Source organism: Tursiops truncatus, chromosome 15 (genome assembly GCF_011762595.2).
Source record: "Tursiops truncatus isolate mTurTru1 chromosome 15, mTurTru1.mat.Y, whole genome shotgun sequence".
Taxonomy (NCBI): Eukaryota; Metazoa; Chordata; class Mammalia; order Artiodactyla; family Delphinidae; genus Tursiops; species Tursiops truncatus.
The window spans coordinates 35,901,941-35,917,953 of NC_047048.1; the positions used below are offsets into that span (position 1 = coordinate 35,901,941).

Sequence of the window (16,013 nt, forward strand, 5' to 3'; positions counted from 1 at the left end):
AATAAGATATCAGTTACTGGGAGTTTGGTTTGATCACATGGGATGTCCCAATAACAAATGTAAAAAGTGGAAATTATTAACTTTTCACAGTCTACTTAAAGCTAATATTATACCAACCCATATAAAATGTAGGAAACTTGCAATTATATAGGCCATTTACCTCATCCTGTACTTTATACTATAGTTGTCATATGTATTATATCTACATATATTACAGACCCCACAATATACTTTTTGCTTTAAACGTTCATGTGTTTTAAAGAAATTGAGAAGAAAAAAAGTATTTTATATTTATATACATATTTTCAGTGCTCCTAGTCCTTTCTGAAGATCTTTAATTTCACCTGGGATCATTTACCTCTAGCCTGAAAACTCCCTGTAGCTTCTCTTATAGTACAGACCTACTGGCAATAAATTCTCTTAGTTTTCATTTATCTGAAATTGTCTATTTCCCCTCCATTCTTGAAGAATATTTTCATTGGATGTAGAATTATGGGTTGACAGATGGGTTGATAGTAATGTCATCGCCATTATTCCAGCACTTTAAAGTTGTTCCATTGTCTTCTGACCTACATTATTTATGATAAGTCAGCAAATTGTACAAGCTTGAACTGAAAGGGACAGTTCTTTAAATCCCCAACTTTCTACAGACAAGAAGCAGGTTGGCAGAGAAAGCTATTCAGTTACAGAAATGAACCATGTTTTATGGGAAAGCATGGATGATTCAGAAGCCAAAGCCAAAAGCCCAAGGGCAGAGCTAAGAGTCATGAAGAACTACTCCCAGGGCCTCTAGACAACACACACTCCCAGCTCCTGGAGCAGAAGGGAGTAGCACGTGTTCTTAGTGAGATTTCAGAAATGCTATAGACCAGTGCTTGCTGTGTGGGGTTATCTATTGTGGTTACCCTGTCCCTTCCTCACCCTTGCATGTTGGAGGAGCAGGGTGAACTCCTTAGTTCACAGTTCTTCAGATCATGAGGAACTATGCCCAAGAAGCCTCGTCTGCACCTAAATCTGATTTAGTTGACCAGATCCTGGACCTCAAGTCTGGCTGATACCATAAGAGGATGAGACTTTGGGTGGGGGGTACTACGTTTGTTCCCTTTCTTAATTTTTTCCCCTGAAGTTAATAATTGCCTTTGTACCTACCCAAACTTTCCAAATCTCCACCAGGTCAATCCCATTAGGGAACATATCAGTTCCTTTTTTTTTTTTTTTTTTTTCTCTTTTTCATCCCTCCTTGATATACCCATTTTCCTTTCTCTGGGATAGTTGCTCTCTAAGCACCACTGTCATCCTGGGATGTCCCTTTAACTGTCATCCTTGGAATTCCATTTGCCTCTCTCCTGGTTTGGATTCCCTGTCCTGGGTCTCACATCTTCCTCTTTCTTGATTTACATCTTGTTTTGGTGTAGCAAATCCTCCAGTTGTTTCATCTGATTGAAAAGACAGCTCAGTGGCACAGTGTATCATGATGACAGTGTGACACTGTCAGCATTCCTGTCTCTTTTGTCACAGTGTTCCAGTGAAGGCTGCTCTCTTTGTTTGGGGCACAGCTGCCATTCTGGAATCTCCCTTCACCAGCATACTGCAGATTCCCTTCTCTCTTCTGAGTTTCATCTCTGTTTTCCACAGCCCATATTTCCTACTTTCTTGGTTTATTCCTTCTTTTTTTTTTTTTTAAATTTTATTTATTTATTTATTTTTTGCGGTACGCGGGCCTCTCACTGTTGTGGCCTCTCCCGTTGCAGAGCACAGGCTCCGGACGCGCAGGCTCAGCGGCCATGGCTCACAGGCCCAGCTGCTCCGCAGCACGTGGGATCCTCCCGGACCGGGGCACGAACCTGTGTCCCCTGCATCGACAGGCGGACTCTCAACCACTGCGCCACCAGGGAAGCCCGGTTTATTCCTTCTTTAGTCAGAGAACATCTTCCCCCCAGTGGCTTCCCAAAAATCATGCCTTGGGGGTAAATTTTCTGAGAAATTCCATGTTTGAAAATGTCTTTATTTCACTCTCACGCTGGAGTCAGTGTCATAGCTATTGCTTCTTGATGACGTTTCCTTCCCTCCTCCTTTCTGCTAACAACCTTTGTCCTGTGGTCACATAGTGGCCATGCGACCAGCCTGGGCTACTTGTGGGACAGTTAATGTCCTTCCGTAGGATTGCTCACACTGAGTGGGGCAGAGGAGGAGCTGTAGCCCACTTAGCTGGCATTCCTTGAGGAAGAGACTCCAGTGTGCCTGGCTCCAGGAGTCACCTTGGAGACTGGAGAATGCATCACCACCAGAGAGTGGCAGCACATCCTGGGGCTAAGATGGAAAGCCATCTGCACCACCCTGGGTCCTGAAGCTCTTCCTTCAACTGGAGCATCACAGGAAGGTCCCATGAACTGGGTCCCATGAACCAGGACCAAAGGTCCCATGAATACTTGTTGTGTTCCATGAGTCTCAGTTGGAGATTAATCCTTTGTCAGTTGCTTCATTTTCAAAAATTTTCTCCCATTCTGAGGGTTGTCTTTTCGTCTTGTTTATGGTTTCCTCTGCTGTGCAAAAGCTTTTAAGTTTCATTAGGTCCCATTTGTTTATTTTTGTTTTTATTTCCATTTCTCTAGGAGGTGGGTCAAAAAGGATCTTGCTGTGATTTATGTCATAGAGTGTTCTGCCTATGTTTTCCTCTAAGAGTTTGATAGTGTCTGGCCTTACATTTAGGTCTTTAATCCATTTTGAGTTTATTTTTGTGTATTGTGTTAGGGAGTGTTCTAATTTCATTCTTTTACATGTAGCTGTCCAGTTTTCCCAGCACCACTTATTGAAGAGGCTGTCTTTTCTCTGTTGTATATTCTTGCCTCCTTTATCAAAGATAAGGTGACCATATGTGCATAGGTATATCTCTGGGCTTTCTATCCTGTTCCACTGATCTATATTTCTGTTTTTGTGACAGTACCATACTGTTTTGATTACTGTAGCTTTGTAGTATAGTCTGAAGTCAGGGAGCCTGATTTCCCCAGCTCCATTTCTTCTTTCTCAAGATTGCTTTGGCTATTCGAAGTCTTTTGTGTTTCCATAAAAACTGTAAAATTTTTTGTTCTAGTTTTGCTGTCACCTACTTTTGAGAGAAATCCACATGACTGCAGAAGCCCTCCTAGATGATCACTCCTGAACATTCTGCAAGCTTTTCTTTTGGATGGTCACTCCTGAACATTCTGCAAGCTTTCCTTTTTAAATTTCAAAACAACAGCTTTTCTGCTGTTGTTTTGAAATTTAACTTCTTTCAGTCATTATATTTTCTAAAACTCTTTATACACATTCTTTTAAAATTTCCCCTTATATTATGAGCATTTTCCACATTTACCCACTTTCCATGGAAATGTCATTTTTTATTAATTATATTCAAAGGAAGTTTTATTTACCATCATCCAACAAATTTTTGTTTTTGTTTTGTTTCTGCAATTATAAATGACCTGGCCACTGACATCTTCATGCTTTTTCTGTATTTAGGATTTTCCTCTTAGAATAGATTTCCAATGATGAATTCACTGAGTCAAAGGAAATAACTATTTTTAAAAGACTGACAGACCAATTTATGGAAGGGTTGTGCCAGTTACATGCCCACCAGCTGGGGCATTTCCCCACGTCCTTGACTAACAGCATTCCAAGGTCAAGCTAACTCCACACAGGAGAACAGTATCTCCTTGCTGTGGCTTTGATTTGCATTTCTTTAATCACTGATGCTGAACATTTCTCAAAAAGTCTATAAGCCAAATTGCTTTCCTCTTCCGAGACTAGTCTGCGTCCTTTGTTCTTTTCATCTCTAGGGGCTCAGGGTTTTTCTGATCAATTTCTTAAGCACTCTGGACAATAATGTTGTCATCATTTGGCCACATTTCCTGCAAATATTTTTCCTATTGTTTGCTATTTTATTTTGAAGCCAACTTTGCTTGTATTTTTTTAGTTTATGGGCCACATCTCTTTTCTTTTGTGTTGTGTACTGTGACTTCTAACATTAGAAAACATGCCCCCTTCCAGAGTTGATAGATACCCACTTTTTTTTTTTTTTTAAGGAGAAACTGATAAAACATATTTATGTCTCTGAATCCCTCTGGATTCCAATCCTCCTCACCTATTTGGTGGCAGGAGTAAGGAAGGGACCTAGCTTCCTGCTCACCCTGCACCCCTACCCCCAGCTCCCTGCTCAGTTGGGGGTCCACAGGCTCCGGGCCAACGGGTGTCCAGGGTACACGGGTGCTCTTTCTCTAGTCACTGGAGTCATCAGGAGCCCAACCTTCCCCGGTGTCCCCACTTTCTGATCACCTCTCGACTTTTGTTGCTTGCTTGATTTCAAGGCACAGCCTTCTTAGAATTGGCTTTTAAAAGCAAAGGCAGAGAAAACCGAGAAGGACCTGAGAGTAAGTGGTCGGCCCAAAAGAATCTGAAAGGCCTCTGAGATCCTGGGAATTAATCATCAGGTGCCTGGAGAAATGTGGTTACCCTGACGTTCTGAAACACTTTCCAAAGTTTATGATTAGACATTTTTGATTTAATTCTGTCTTGCCATCTCCTCCACACCGTTCACCTTGATGTTCCCCATAACTGGACAGTGCTGGGCACCCAACGTGCTCAAAAAACACTTGCGGACTGAATGACCGAATGATTCTAGAATCCCTCTTCCCATACTCTGCTCCTCCCTCCCCGAGGGACCCCACTCGCCCAGACACCCCACCGGGAACTCCGGGACACAGGACACGGGGGTCGCAGAGAAGGGACAGGGGAGGCAGGGGGGCGAGAAAAGGCGGGTCAGCGCCTGGGTGGCAGTCACGAATTCAGGGTGACGCCTCCTCCCCCTCACAGGGCTGATGGAGAAGCAAAGTGAGAATTGGGGTGAGGGGGTCAGGAGAGGAGGACAACGGACGGTGGGAGTGCTCGCGGTGTGTGTGTGGGGGAGGTGGGAGGAATGGGAAGAAGAGGGACAGTGAGGAGGTGAGAGACCCGCCCCCCGCACCCCCCCTCAGCATCCTGCCCGGCCCGCCCGGCGCTGCTGCAGGCGGCCACTAGAGGGCAGAACTGCGCTGACCAGGAGCTCCCGCGAAGGCCAAGGCAAGAGGGCGGGGGTTGCCTGACACCCAACCCAGCCCCGGAGACCGCGACCCCGGCTCCGACTACCCCCCGGGGCGTACCGTAGCACACCCAGGCCACGCTCGCACCCACTGCGCAGGCGGGGAGGCTGAGGCAGGGCTCTGCCTCTTATCCTGCGCTCCCCATCCCAGTTCTGGAGGGGATCTGCCGGTCCTGGTCCCTTCCTCCGGCCAAAATCCGAACCGCCGCCTGGGCGGGCAGTGGCCGCCGAGACCCGACTCCGCCTCTGACGTCAGCCCCATACCCCAAATAACTTCCTCCCGGAGTCGCTTCCGTGGCGGCCGCAAGTCCCGGACACGGCCAGCCGCGCCCAGGGCAGGGTTACCCGGGGACGGTCATCCCGGCCCGGCCTTCCCAGAACCAGCTTCCGCCCCGCCCACCCCGGCCCTCGGGTTCCGGGAAGCCCACCCCCCCGGCCCCGGCCCAGGGGAGGAGGGTGCCGCCCCGGGGACGGGAGGGAGGCAGGGGAAGGGAGGTCATGGCCACCTTGGGGCCGGTTCTGGGACTGCTGGGACCCACTTCCTGGAGGGAGGGCCGGTGAGAGCGCTGGGGTCGACTGGGGACCCCGCTCCGGACTCCTTCCCTGCTCTCCTTTGTTCCATAAGCACAGGTGACCTGGACTTTTCCGTGCCCATCCCCCCTCCCCCCAAAAGTGTAAGCCCCAGTCCTGGACTCTGTTTCTTTCACTGATGTCCAGTACATAGTAGATGCTCAATAAATATGAATGAACAAATGAATGAATGAAACAGGAAGGGTCTCATGGGCAGACTGTAGTCAGCTTATGTGGGGCCTGTGGTCAGTTGGGGGATGCGGTCAGCCATGGTGGGGGTTGGAACCCCATGCCACAAGCACCTAAATGGGGCAGATGCACCTTGGCCCCCAAACCCCAAGGTGTCTTAGGGTGAGGGGTCTGGCCCCTTGGGGTTCAGGGCCAGGTCATGGAGGAGTCGGGGTTCTGGGGTGCCTCCTTCCTGCTGAGAGGAACTGGGCGGGCCAGGCTGACAGGTCCAGTGGCATAGCCAAGCTGACACTCATCTCCAGCATATAACCCCACTTCATGGAGCCCCGAATGTTGTGCTAGTGTTCACGGAGCTCCTGCCACTGCTGTCCCCTGCCCGTCGGGCACTGCAGCCAGGCCAAGACCATGAGGCAGGTGCCGGCTGTGGCCCTGCTCCTGCTCCTGCTGCTGCTGCGGTTTGGTGAGTCCTAGAGGCTGCAGGGCCCCTCTCTCCTACCTGGAGCTGTAGCTAAGCCCCCCACTCCCTGGCCAGGCCTGGGGCTGCAGCACGGGCCTCTCCTCCCTGCCCCAGGGGGAAGGTTCCAGACATCCCACCTGGGGGAGTGAAGTGGGGAAGTTGGATTGGGGTGTGGATGCAGGCCCGGGAGGAGCCCAGAGGCAGTAACCATAACCCTGCTTCCCTTGCCTTGGGCAAGCACGACCAAGCTCTGGGCTTGGCGCTTCTGCTTCCTCTCATCTGGGCCTCTCTCCCTTCTCCAAGGGCTGCATGGGTGCAGGATCTGAACTCAAAACCCCTGCCCTCCAATCCCTGGGCCACTGTTCGCTGGGCCCGGGAGAGGTAGCTGAGCTGCTGCCTGAGCCTGGGATCCTTGGGAGGCTGGTGAGGGCTTAGCAGGGAGCAGGGGGACAGGGGTGCAGGCTCCAGCTCCACCAGAGAGGGAGGGTATGGGAGGAGCAGGCCCTGAACCCCTGTCCCCTCTCCCAATCATGGGTCAGGGTTAGCAGGTGCCAGCCAGGGGACCCACCTGCAGGCCCCTCCCAGTGGGCGGGCTGCTCTCTGCCAGGGAAACTCTCCCGCATTCCTGGGCCACCTCACTTCCCTGTCCTTAAGTCACCTCCCAGGGCCAGGCCGGGTCACCCCAGGCTGCAACTCAGCCAGGGCTCCAGGCTTTCCACCAGGGGAGGAGGGCACCAGGGCGGCACCTTGGTGGGGAGGCCCCAGCCTCCCTGGGCTCCACAGGGCCTCTCCAGGTCTCGCTGCCCCGCCTACCTCCCCTGGCCTCCTGGTTCAAGAACCACAGCGTTCTTTGAGGGAGCCCATCTCCGCCAGGGTGTGTAACACTGTGATTGCTCCTGGTGGGTTGAGAAACCAAGGTCATTGCCAAAATGGAAACAGCGGCCTGCACTTGGCTCTCAAACAGCTGTGACCAGAGGCCTGAACTCCTTCAACACTGTCCTTGCCCCTCATCCCTGGCTGTTCCCTCCTAGAGCCTTGGGTCTCTCCTATCCCCACTAGCAACTAGCTACAGGAGCATGAGGGCCCTGGGCCCAGAGGAGGGGCCTGACACCCCCACCAGCTCACCCAGCCCCTATAGGACACCCACCCTGCAGAGTTCAGGTCTCCACATCACCCCTTCCCGGTCAGCCGTGCTCCCACAGCTGCTCCCATTCTCTCCCTCTTATACATTCCCCGGGCTCAGGCCCCCTGGATGTGGGCTCTGCCTTCACAGAGCTCCTGAGCCCATAGGTGAGATGAGACAACAATTCTACCCCCAGGGCAAGGTAAGCAGAGCTCTGTGAGGCCAGGCAGGAGGACAGAAAGCTCAGAAGAGGGAGCCAGCCTTCCCAGACAGTGCAAGCGAGGAGGGCTGCCTGGAGGAGGAGGCATTTCAGTTAGGCCTGATCTGGATTAGGACCATATAGAATCTGGATTTGTAGACACCAGGAGGAAAGGGGTGCTGTGGGCAAACATTCAGAGGCCAGAAGGCTCAATCCGAATGAGAAGCAGAGTTGCATTAGGCTGGGGTGAGGAAGACTGCAGAGCTCTAACGGGGTAGGGGGTGGGTGTGCTGCCAGGCAGGGTGGGAGTGCCCTTGATCCTGGGAGCAGGCAGTGGAGGATCCATCTGCATGTATGGGAGGGGGGATGGCTGTGGGGAGAAGCTGGACAAGGCTCTGGAAAAGTCCCACAGGGAGGGAACAAGCCTGAAAGCACGTTAATGCCGGCGAGGACAAGGTGAATGGGAGCATCTTGCCAGCAGAAGCATCAGCCTTAGAAAGAGCATGGGGTCTGGTGTTATCAATCTAATTAAATCATATTATACTAAGATGAGGGGCTGGAGGGAACTGCCCTCCTGGGGGTATTTGCATTTTAAAAAGGCACCTCATTAACACAAATCAATGTCCAGGCAGAATTCCTGCTCCCCCCCACCCCCCGCTGGCCTGGGCTGACTACTTCCACCCTCACATTTCTGCTTGGCACCTCTACTTTGAAGAGTGGCCAGTCCTGCCTGTGCCTCCTCAGGCCCCTCCTCCTCCTCTTGCTCCAAGCACAGCTCCCCCCCACACCGCTTCTTCATCCAGCACCCCCAGCATTGGGGAGTGCACCCCTTAGACTGCAAGAATGGGGGTCCTGTAAAAATCCCCAGGGTCCTTGGGCACCCCATAGAGAGGCGTGGCTCAGCCTGGTCGTTTCCTGCCCCCAGGGCCCCTCAGCTGCCTGGAACTGGTTACCAAGAGGGGCTGGTGTATAGGGGGAATACTGAGGGCTGAGGTGGGGAGAGGCTGTCCTGAGCCCCCCACCCCAGCTCTGATCAGATCTGCCCCCAGTGAACCAGATATGTGAGTGGGGCTCTCTCTACAGGGCGGGTATTTCTGGAGTGTTGCTGGCACTGGGCTGGGGACTGTCGGCCTGGCTGGGGTTTCCGGGCTGGGGGGGGGTGGGTCCTGTCAAAGCCAAGTAGCAGGCCCTGTGCCTATGTCCAGAGACATGGGGACAATGGATCCTGGGGAGATGGAGGCCATTACCGAACGGTTCCACCCTCACACCTCCCCTGTCCCTCCCATGGGCAGGGATGCCATGGCCCAGCAGGGTGCCCTGGGCTCCAACTGCAAGCATGCTGGAATGTCTGAGAGAGGGGTTGGCTCCTGGGAATCTGGAATCTTGGAAGGACTGACCCACAACCACTGGCTGGCCTTTCTCTACTCCCCCGAGACCCAAGTATCTGGGCTGTCGCCCCAGGACTCCAGCCAGACATGGAGCCCCGCTCCCTTTATCTCATCCTTCATCCCAGCCCCGGGCTGGTGGAGAGGGATGGGGAGGGAGATCCCACAGCACCAGGGCCGAAGGCTGGATGCTCCGCAGAGCTTCTGACCAGGACGAGTGTGGGGTGTGGAGGGAAGGCCCTGTGGGGACAAGAAGGAGTCCTCCTGCCCCAAACAGGAGAGTCAGCCCTGACAGGGTCCCCTCACTGGCATCTCCTGATTGTTTCCCCCTGTGGCAAGGGGCTTGTCTGCCCTTGCAGGTGAGCTCTGGCCCACATGTCTGGCCTGTACACATCTCGGGGGCCAGACCTGTGGGGAACTGAAGGCTGCTGGCCTCTCCTGCCAGGTCCCCCTGTGGGCTGTCCTGCTGAGTCCTCAGGAGGTTGCGTGTGGAGCAGATGAGGGGCTACGCTGACCAGCAGTGGTGGGTGGGGCGGGGAGGAGCAGACCTCAGCTTCAGCTAAGTTGGCTGATCACCCTCTTTTTTCTCATTTCCAGGGACTCAGGAGGCTGAGGCATTAACTGGTAAGCATCCAAGTCCCCTGGGTCGGGGGATAGGAGTGGGCTTGTCTGAGAGCTGCAAGACTAATCAGAAACCCACACCCTCACACACCCCCGGAATGAGACCCAGAATGAATGGGCCGGGCACAGGGAATCCCACAGTGCAGGAAAGTCGTGGAGCCCAGGCAGGAGTGGAGGGGGAAGGTCTGACACACAGTGCAGGTGGCACAAGAGGGCCATCAAGGCAGGAAGCATGGAGAAGGGGGGCAGGGAAAGCAACAGAAAAAAAGGTAAAGACAGAGTTGGAAGACCACTCACCTACCCTACGTGGGACCCTCCCAACACCCACTGGCCTTCCAGGAGCCCATTTGTCAGGCTCTGTGATAAGACCTTTACCCGTGTTATCTCACTCCCCGCCCCAGGTAGGTCTGATGTCACCATTTCACAGGTGAAGGGAGTGGGGCCCATGGTGGTGGGGGACTTTCCCAGAGCTGGGAAGGGTCTGCCTGTGTCAGAGGCTGACCTGATGCCCAGGCCTCTGACTTGCCTAAGGTCCCCAAGCAGGTCAGGGGCAGGGAGGCCGGGAAGTGAACAGAATGTGAAAGTGTGGGTTTGGGGGTATGGAATCAGAGTCGATGGAACTGGCCCCCAGTGAGCGCACCCCTGGCTGTGTTCCCCTAGCCTGCGGAAGCCCAAGGATGCTGAACCGGATGGTGGGCGGGCAGGACACCTTGGAGGGCGAGTGGCCGTGGCAGGTCAGCATTCAGCGAAATGGAAGCCACTTCTGCGGGGGCAGCCTCATCACAGAGCGCTGGGTCCTCACTGCAGCGCACTGCTTCTCCAAGTGAGTTGGCTGAGCCCCGACGCTCCCCCTCCCCACCCCCTCGCCAGCACTGCCAGCCTCCCTCCCCACCAGGGGCGCAGACAATGCAGACAGGACAACACCTCCCACACCTCCCCAACCCCGCAAAACGCCCAGCTTCAGCACCGCGGACAGAGCCGACCCGCTGCAGTGTGGGGCGCTCAGGCTGACCACCTATGGGGGGCGGGTTCGGTCTGCATTATCTGAGCTTTCCCTACCAGAGCTCCCTTTAGGTCCAACCTTGGGGCCAGCTTCCAGCAGCAACCCCTGCTTCCTGGCTCTTGCTCCCCCCAGCCCAGCTGGGAGGGGTACACTCCCCTACTGCTGGTCTCACCAGTGAGGTGTTTTGCCAGACCTGGGGCCTGCCCCTGCCGATGCTGGCAGGCTCCTCCCATGCCCTGGCCCTCTTCCCCGTCCCCCTCCTACACCTCAAATCCAAGACACTCCCTTTCTGGCTGGGACTCTGGGTACAGGTGGACTCGAGCAGAATGGCCTTAAGGTCACCTATGCCGTCCCTAACCAAAGGGCCAAGTCACCCAATCCCTACTACCATACTATGACCCACCTGGTCCTAGACCTTCAGGGTTTCCCAAGCATCTTGGCTCTTGCCTCACCACAGCTCTGCAATTCTTTTAAAACCTCACATTTTAAGTTCAGATATTCGGGCTCAGAGGGAGTAGGCGGCTTGCCTAAGGTTAGGCCCAACCCCCAGATGCACCCTGGTGGGTGATCATCTCCTTCAACCCTCACAGCAAGCCTTTCAGGTGGGGAATGTTAGTGTCCCCATTTTACAGACAAGGAAGCTGAGTCACAGAGAACTTGCTGGGTGACTTGCCCACGGTCGCCAGGCTGGCCGGGGTATAGCTGGGAATTAAAGTCAGGAATTAAAGCTGCTTCAGTTTCTACCCCCTTACCCACCTCATCCTGATGTATGTCCCACTGGAGATTACTTTTTTGAAGACAATGTACAGAGAGATGTTGGCACCATGGGGAGCCCAACTCCTCCCTCTTTCCCATCTCCATTTAACTTCCACTAACTCCACCTGTGAAGCCCTTGTGGGGCTGCCTCACACCAGCTCTCTGCTCTCCCACCAGCACCTCTGAAACATCCCTGTGCCAGGTCCTGCTGGGGGTGCGGCAACTGGTGAAGCCAGGGCCGCATGCCATGTACACCCGGGTGAAGCAGGTCAAGAGTAACCCCCTGTACCAAGGCATGGCCTCTAGTGCCGATGTGGCTCTGGTGGAGCTGGAGGCACCTGTGACCTTCACCAATTACATCCTCCCTGTGTGTGTGCCTGACCCCTCAGTCATCTTTGAGACGGGCATGAACTGCTGGGTCACCGGCTGGGGCAACCCCAGTGAACAAGGTAATGGGGCAGGGCCAGAAGAGAACGCGGGACATGCCTAGAGAAGGCAGCGTGGGGGCCACTCTGAACCAACAATCTTTTTCTGTTGATATTGGTGCACATGATCTCTACTCAAATGGGTGGAGTAGGTATGGGAAAGGGGCAGTAGACTCAGGAAGAGGAGGCATGGGGAAGTGGAGAGTGGGGAATAGAAAGAGCCCAGGCTGGTGGGTAGGAGGAGGGAAGAAGGAATTCTGTCTCACAAAGCCCCCAGCCAGAAGAGAAGGTCTAAACGCAAGCAAGAATGGGAAGGGACAGAGTTGTGGTTCTCAAGAACCCAGGGCCCCGGAGTCCTTAGTAAGACTGTCCACTGAGTCGCAGGCTGTGTCTCCCCTCCCTAGACCACCTGCCCAACCCCCGGATCCTGCAGAAACTCGCTGTGCCTATCATTGACACGCCCAAGTGCAACCTGCTCTACAGCAAGGATTCTGAGCCCGGCTTCCAGCCGAAAACCATCAAGGACGACATGCTGTGTGCTGGCTTCGCCGAGGGCAAGAAGGACGCCTGCAAGGTAGGGACCAGGGTGGGCCGTGCCAAGGCTGAGCCCTGCTCCCCAGACCCCAGTCAAGGTGGAAGCCAGCCCACCTGGGACAAGGGATAAGGCCCCAGGAGGCGGGCCCATGGGGTCAGGACAGGGCTGTGCATTTGACCAGCTGGGAAAGCAGATTCCTGGACCCCACCCGGGGGAGTCAGGCAGCAGGTCTGCAGTGGGACCCAGGAAACTGCATTTTCAACACACTCTCCTGAGATGAATCAGGGTGGATAGTCTGGGGATGTTAGAGAAATGGGCACCCCAGGTCAGAGAGGAAGGACTGGGTGGCGGGGTGGGGGTGGGGGGGTGGGTCCTGGGCAGGGAAGAACAGATAAAGGGAGGCAGACAGGCATGTGTGCACCCATGTAGCTGCAAAGCCTGGCTCTTGTGCCTCCGTGGACTCTAACGGTACCTCTTCTTCACCTGCAGGGAGACTCGGGGGGCCCCCTGGTGTGCCTTGTGGGTCAGTCATGGCTGCAGGCTGGGGTGACCAGCTGGGGTGAGGGCTGCGCCCGCCGGAACCGCCCAGGTGTCTATATCCGGCTCACCTCCCACCATAACTGGATCCATCGGATCATCCCAGAACTGCAGTTCCAGCGGCCTAGCTCGGGTGGCCAGAAGCGGGACCCCCGGGGCCAGCAGCCCCTCGGTCGGAACTTTGCACCCTGCCTGGCAGCCCATGCCATCCTCCTGGTCCTCATGGCCCTGCTCACCTTCCTCTGAGCTGCGCTCAGGCCAGTGGGCCAGTGGCGCCCCGGAGCCTATGATGTACATTTGTAAATAGCTCTCCAATTCTCCCTACTCTCTAACGCCCACTTATTTTTATTTATGTTCACTCTCCAATAAAACCCTAACCTCAGAGCCGGCTGCCTGGGTGTAGACCCTCGGGGAAGGATGGGGCCGGTGCTGGGCAGGGGGTGTGGCGGATGAGGCTCCCCAGTGGAAGGAGCTACAGCAGGCACATTGGAGGCTAGACATCACCGAGTCCTGTGACACCTGTGGCCTGACCCCCTCACAGGGGCTTCCCTGACCCGCCCCCCCGCCTCAGCATCCTTGCCAACGTGGTCGTCACCATGAGTGTTGCCAAGGGGTGCCCTGTTCTGGGCACTGGGGGCAGCAACAGACACTGGCAGGGGGCCCGGCAGAGGGTCCTGAAGGAGGGGGGCTCTGCGGGGTGTGGGGGAGCACAGCCCCCACTGCCTATGTCTGAATCACCCTGAACTTCTCTTGGCTGTCACACAGAGGAGGCAAGGCCCAGGCCATTCGGGGCCGTGGAGGTCAGCAGGACAGGCCCCCCACTGAGACAGGCCAAGGCTTCAGCAGCTCCCTGGGCCAGGACCCCCTCCTCCTTCCTTCTGCAAAGTTTGGGGTTCAGGCCATCCTTGCAGCAGTCTTTAATAGTTTCTGCGAGGATCCCTGGGGAATTCAGGAATGAGCTGCAATCCTGCACAGAGAGCCTGGTGCTTGGCCCTGCCTCCAGGGGCCCCACCCCAGCTCTGCTGCCCCCTCTCGTCCCTTGTCCTGTCAGTAGCTCCACGCCATCCCCCTCCCAGTCCTCCCGTGACGGCCTGTGGCCACCAGGAATCCAGCAGAAATAGGTCTCAGAGCCCAGGCCCCAGCTCGTTCTGGCCCTGCCTGTCCTGGCCGCGATGGTGCGGCTGCCCACGGAGGTGGCCCCGGGTTCTCAGCCTGGCCCAGCATGTCCACGGCAGGCCTTCTGCAGTCGGACGGCCAGCTCCCCAGTGTGGGCTGATTCCTGAAAGGCACCCAGCCTCCTGCCGTGCTCAGTGACCATGAACAGACGAAGAGGCCTGAGAGGGCAGGGCCTCGCACACCACACACGCACACCCATGCTCACATGCTAGTACATGCACACACTTGCACACCCACACACAGAGAAACATGCACACGTACGTGAGCACGTGCACAGGCCCAGCTGGCCCGGCAGGTGCTGGGAGAACGCAGGCCTGGCTATTTATGGAACGTATCAATAAGCACTTAGCAGGCACCTGCTGTGGACCGGCCCCGGGAATGGAGTGGGGAACACACACTGAATTCGCCTCTGCTCTGCTTTGCCTGGGCATGTTCCTGCCAGGCAGGGAGCACTGCTTGGTGGCCCTCCAGGGACTGAGCCATCTGAGGGCTTTTTCTCCAGAGCAGAGATGGATTCCGAGTCCCGGCGGGGAAGGTGGGGGTGCGGGGCAGCGGGTGCACTGAGGCCTGATGGGGGGACGACCGGGCTGTGGGTGTCCTGAGAGTGGCCCCAGGGACAAGTTCTGGGTCATCTTGGCTGGGAGTAGGGGCTGGCCTGGGTCCTGCAGCTTGGGAGAGAGGCGACCCTGCTGTGGGGAATAGAAAGAGCTTCAGGTCCTGCAGTGATATGGGGGTCAGAGGAGGTTAGGTGGCCCATCTGCCACGTCTGTGGTGAGAGGCCAGGATGGAGCCCAGGTGAGGGCCAGGCCCCCCTTGGAGGAGGACTTGCCACCCTGCCCCTGCCTCCTCTTCCTGCTGTCTTAGCTTTCTGAGTGCCCTGGGGTCCCCCATCACCCCACCATCCTCCTGCCTCTGCTACAGGGCAGGGGTCTGGTCAGGGTCCTGTGGGCCTAACAGGGAGGAGGGGCGAAGATGTCAGGGCAGCCCAGTGCTCCCTAGTGACGCCCCACCCAGCCGGGCTAGGAGAGCGAGGCTAGGGTCCTGGGTGGGTCCCAGGCGGTGGCCAGTGTGCGACCCTAGGGCACAGATCCCCCACACCCTGGGCTCCCTAAACCCAGGGTGGACACACTCAACGAGACAGCTGCAGGAGGGGAAGGGACACACTCGTGCAGAGACTAAGGGTTTAAAGGGAAGCAGGTTTTATTCACACTGTTCACAGTGCGCTCAGTGCTGTGAAGGGGAAGGAGAGAAGTGCCCCCAGCTGTCACGGGTCCCCTCTCCCACCTGGGTGGGGCGCCACTCAGACACAACTTTTGCTGCCCCCAAGCAGCGCCTCAGGGCCACTGCCTGGTGGGTGGGGGCCCCACCAGGGCCCCGCCGGCTGCAGGGAGAAGGCTTTGGAGTGATAGCCGGCTGGCACAGACCACTAAGCCGTGGCGGGCGGAGGGAGCGGGGCTCAGCCCAGGGCAGGGCCCACCTTGCAGCAACCAGAGCAGCCAGCAGGTGAAGCCACAGGAGGGGGCCACAACCGAGCCTGGAAATCCATGTGCACACACACCATACTGCACGCTTAGGATCAGCCTGTGGGAGCCCCAAGAAGGAAAACCACTGGGCCAGGACTCCAGGACCCCTGACCCCTTCTGGCCTCAAGGATCAGGGGTCAGCCATGGTCCTGATGCCAACACCTGGAGCAGGCAGGGGTGCAAATCAAAGCCCCCCCCCCCCAAACCAGAGACACCGTCCCGACCCAGGGACTGTACACCAGCGTCCTGATTTGCAGTTTGTCTCAGGGAAGCACGGCTCAGTCCAAAGGCGCCAGAGCGGCACTGCCTCTGCTCACAGACGCCAGCCCTGGAAACACGACAGACACTCCAAGAAGGCTGAGAGTTTGGGTTGCAGGAGACTCCGGCATCTCGGGGTCAAA

At 55.8% G+C, this 16,013-nt stretch overlaps 1 protein-coding gene across 1 annotated transcript; it reads left to right on the forward strand.

Moving 5' to 3' along the window:
• Window positions 1–6,191: 6,191 nt before the first annotated feature.
• PRSS27 (serine protease 27) lies at window positions 6,192–13,297 on the forward strand. The gene is made up of 6 exons (XM_033839612.2): window positions 6,192–6,332; window positions 9,634–9,660; window positions 10,318–10,480; window positions 11,594–11,865; window positions 12,246–12,415; window positions 12,866–13,297. The coding sequence occupies exons 1-6, from the start codon at window positions 6,278–6,280 to the stop codon at window positions 13,157–13,159; spliced, it is 981 nt and encodes a 326-aa protein (XP_033695503.1). The 5' UTR covers window positions 6,192–6,277; the 3' UTR covers window positions 13,160–13,297.
• The last annotated feature ends 2,716 nt before the right edge of the window (window positions 13,298–16,013 follow it).

Coding starts and splice junctions, on each gene's coding strand:
- PRSS27 (XM_033839612.2), top strand. CDS start 6,278: ATGAGGCAGGTGCCGGCTGTGGCCCTGCTCCTGCTCCTGCTGCTGCTG. Junction 9,661..10,317: donor GGAGGCTGAGGCATTAACTG/GTAAGCATCCAA, acceptor GTGTTCCCCTAG/CCTGCGGAAGCCCAAGGATG. Junction 12,416..12,865: donor GCAAGAAGGACGCCTGCAAG/GTAGGGACCAGG, acceptor CTTCACCTGCAG/GGAGACTCGGGGGGCCCCCT.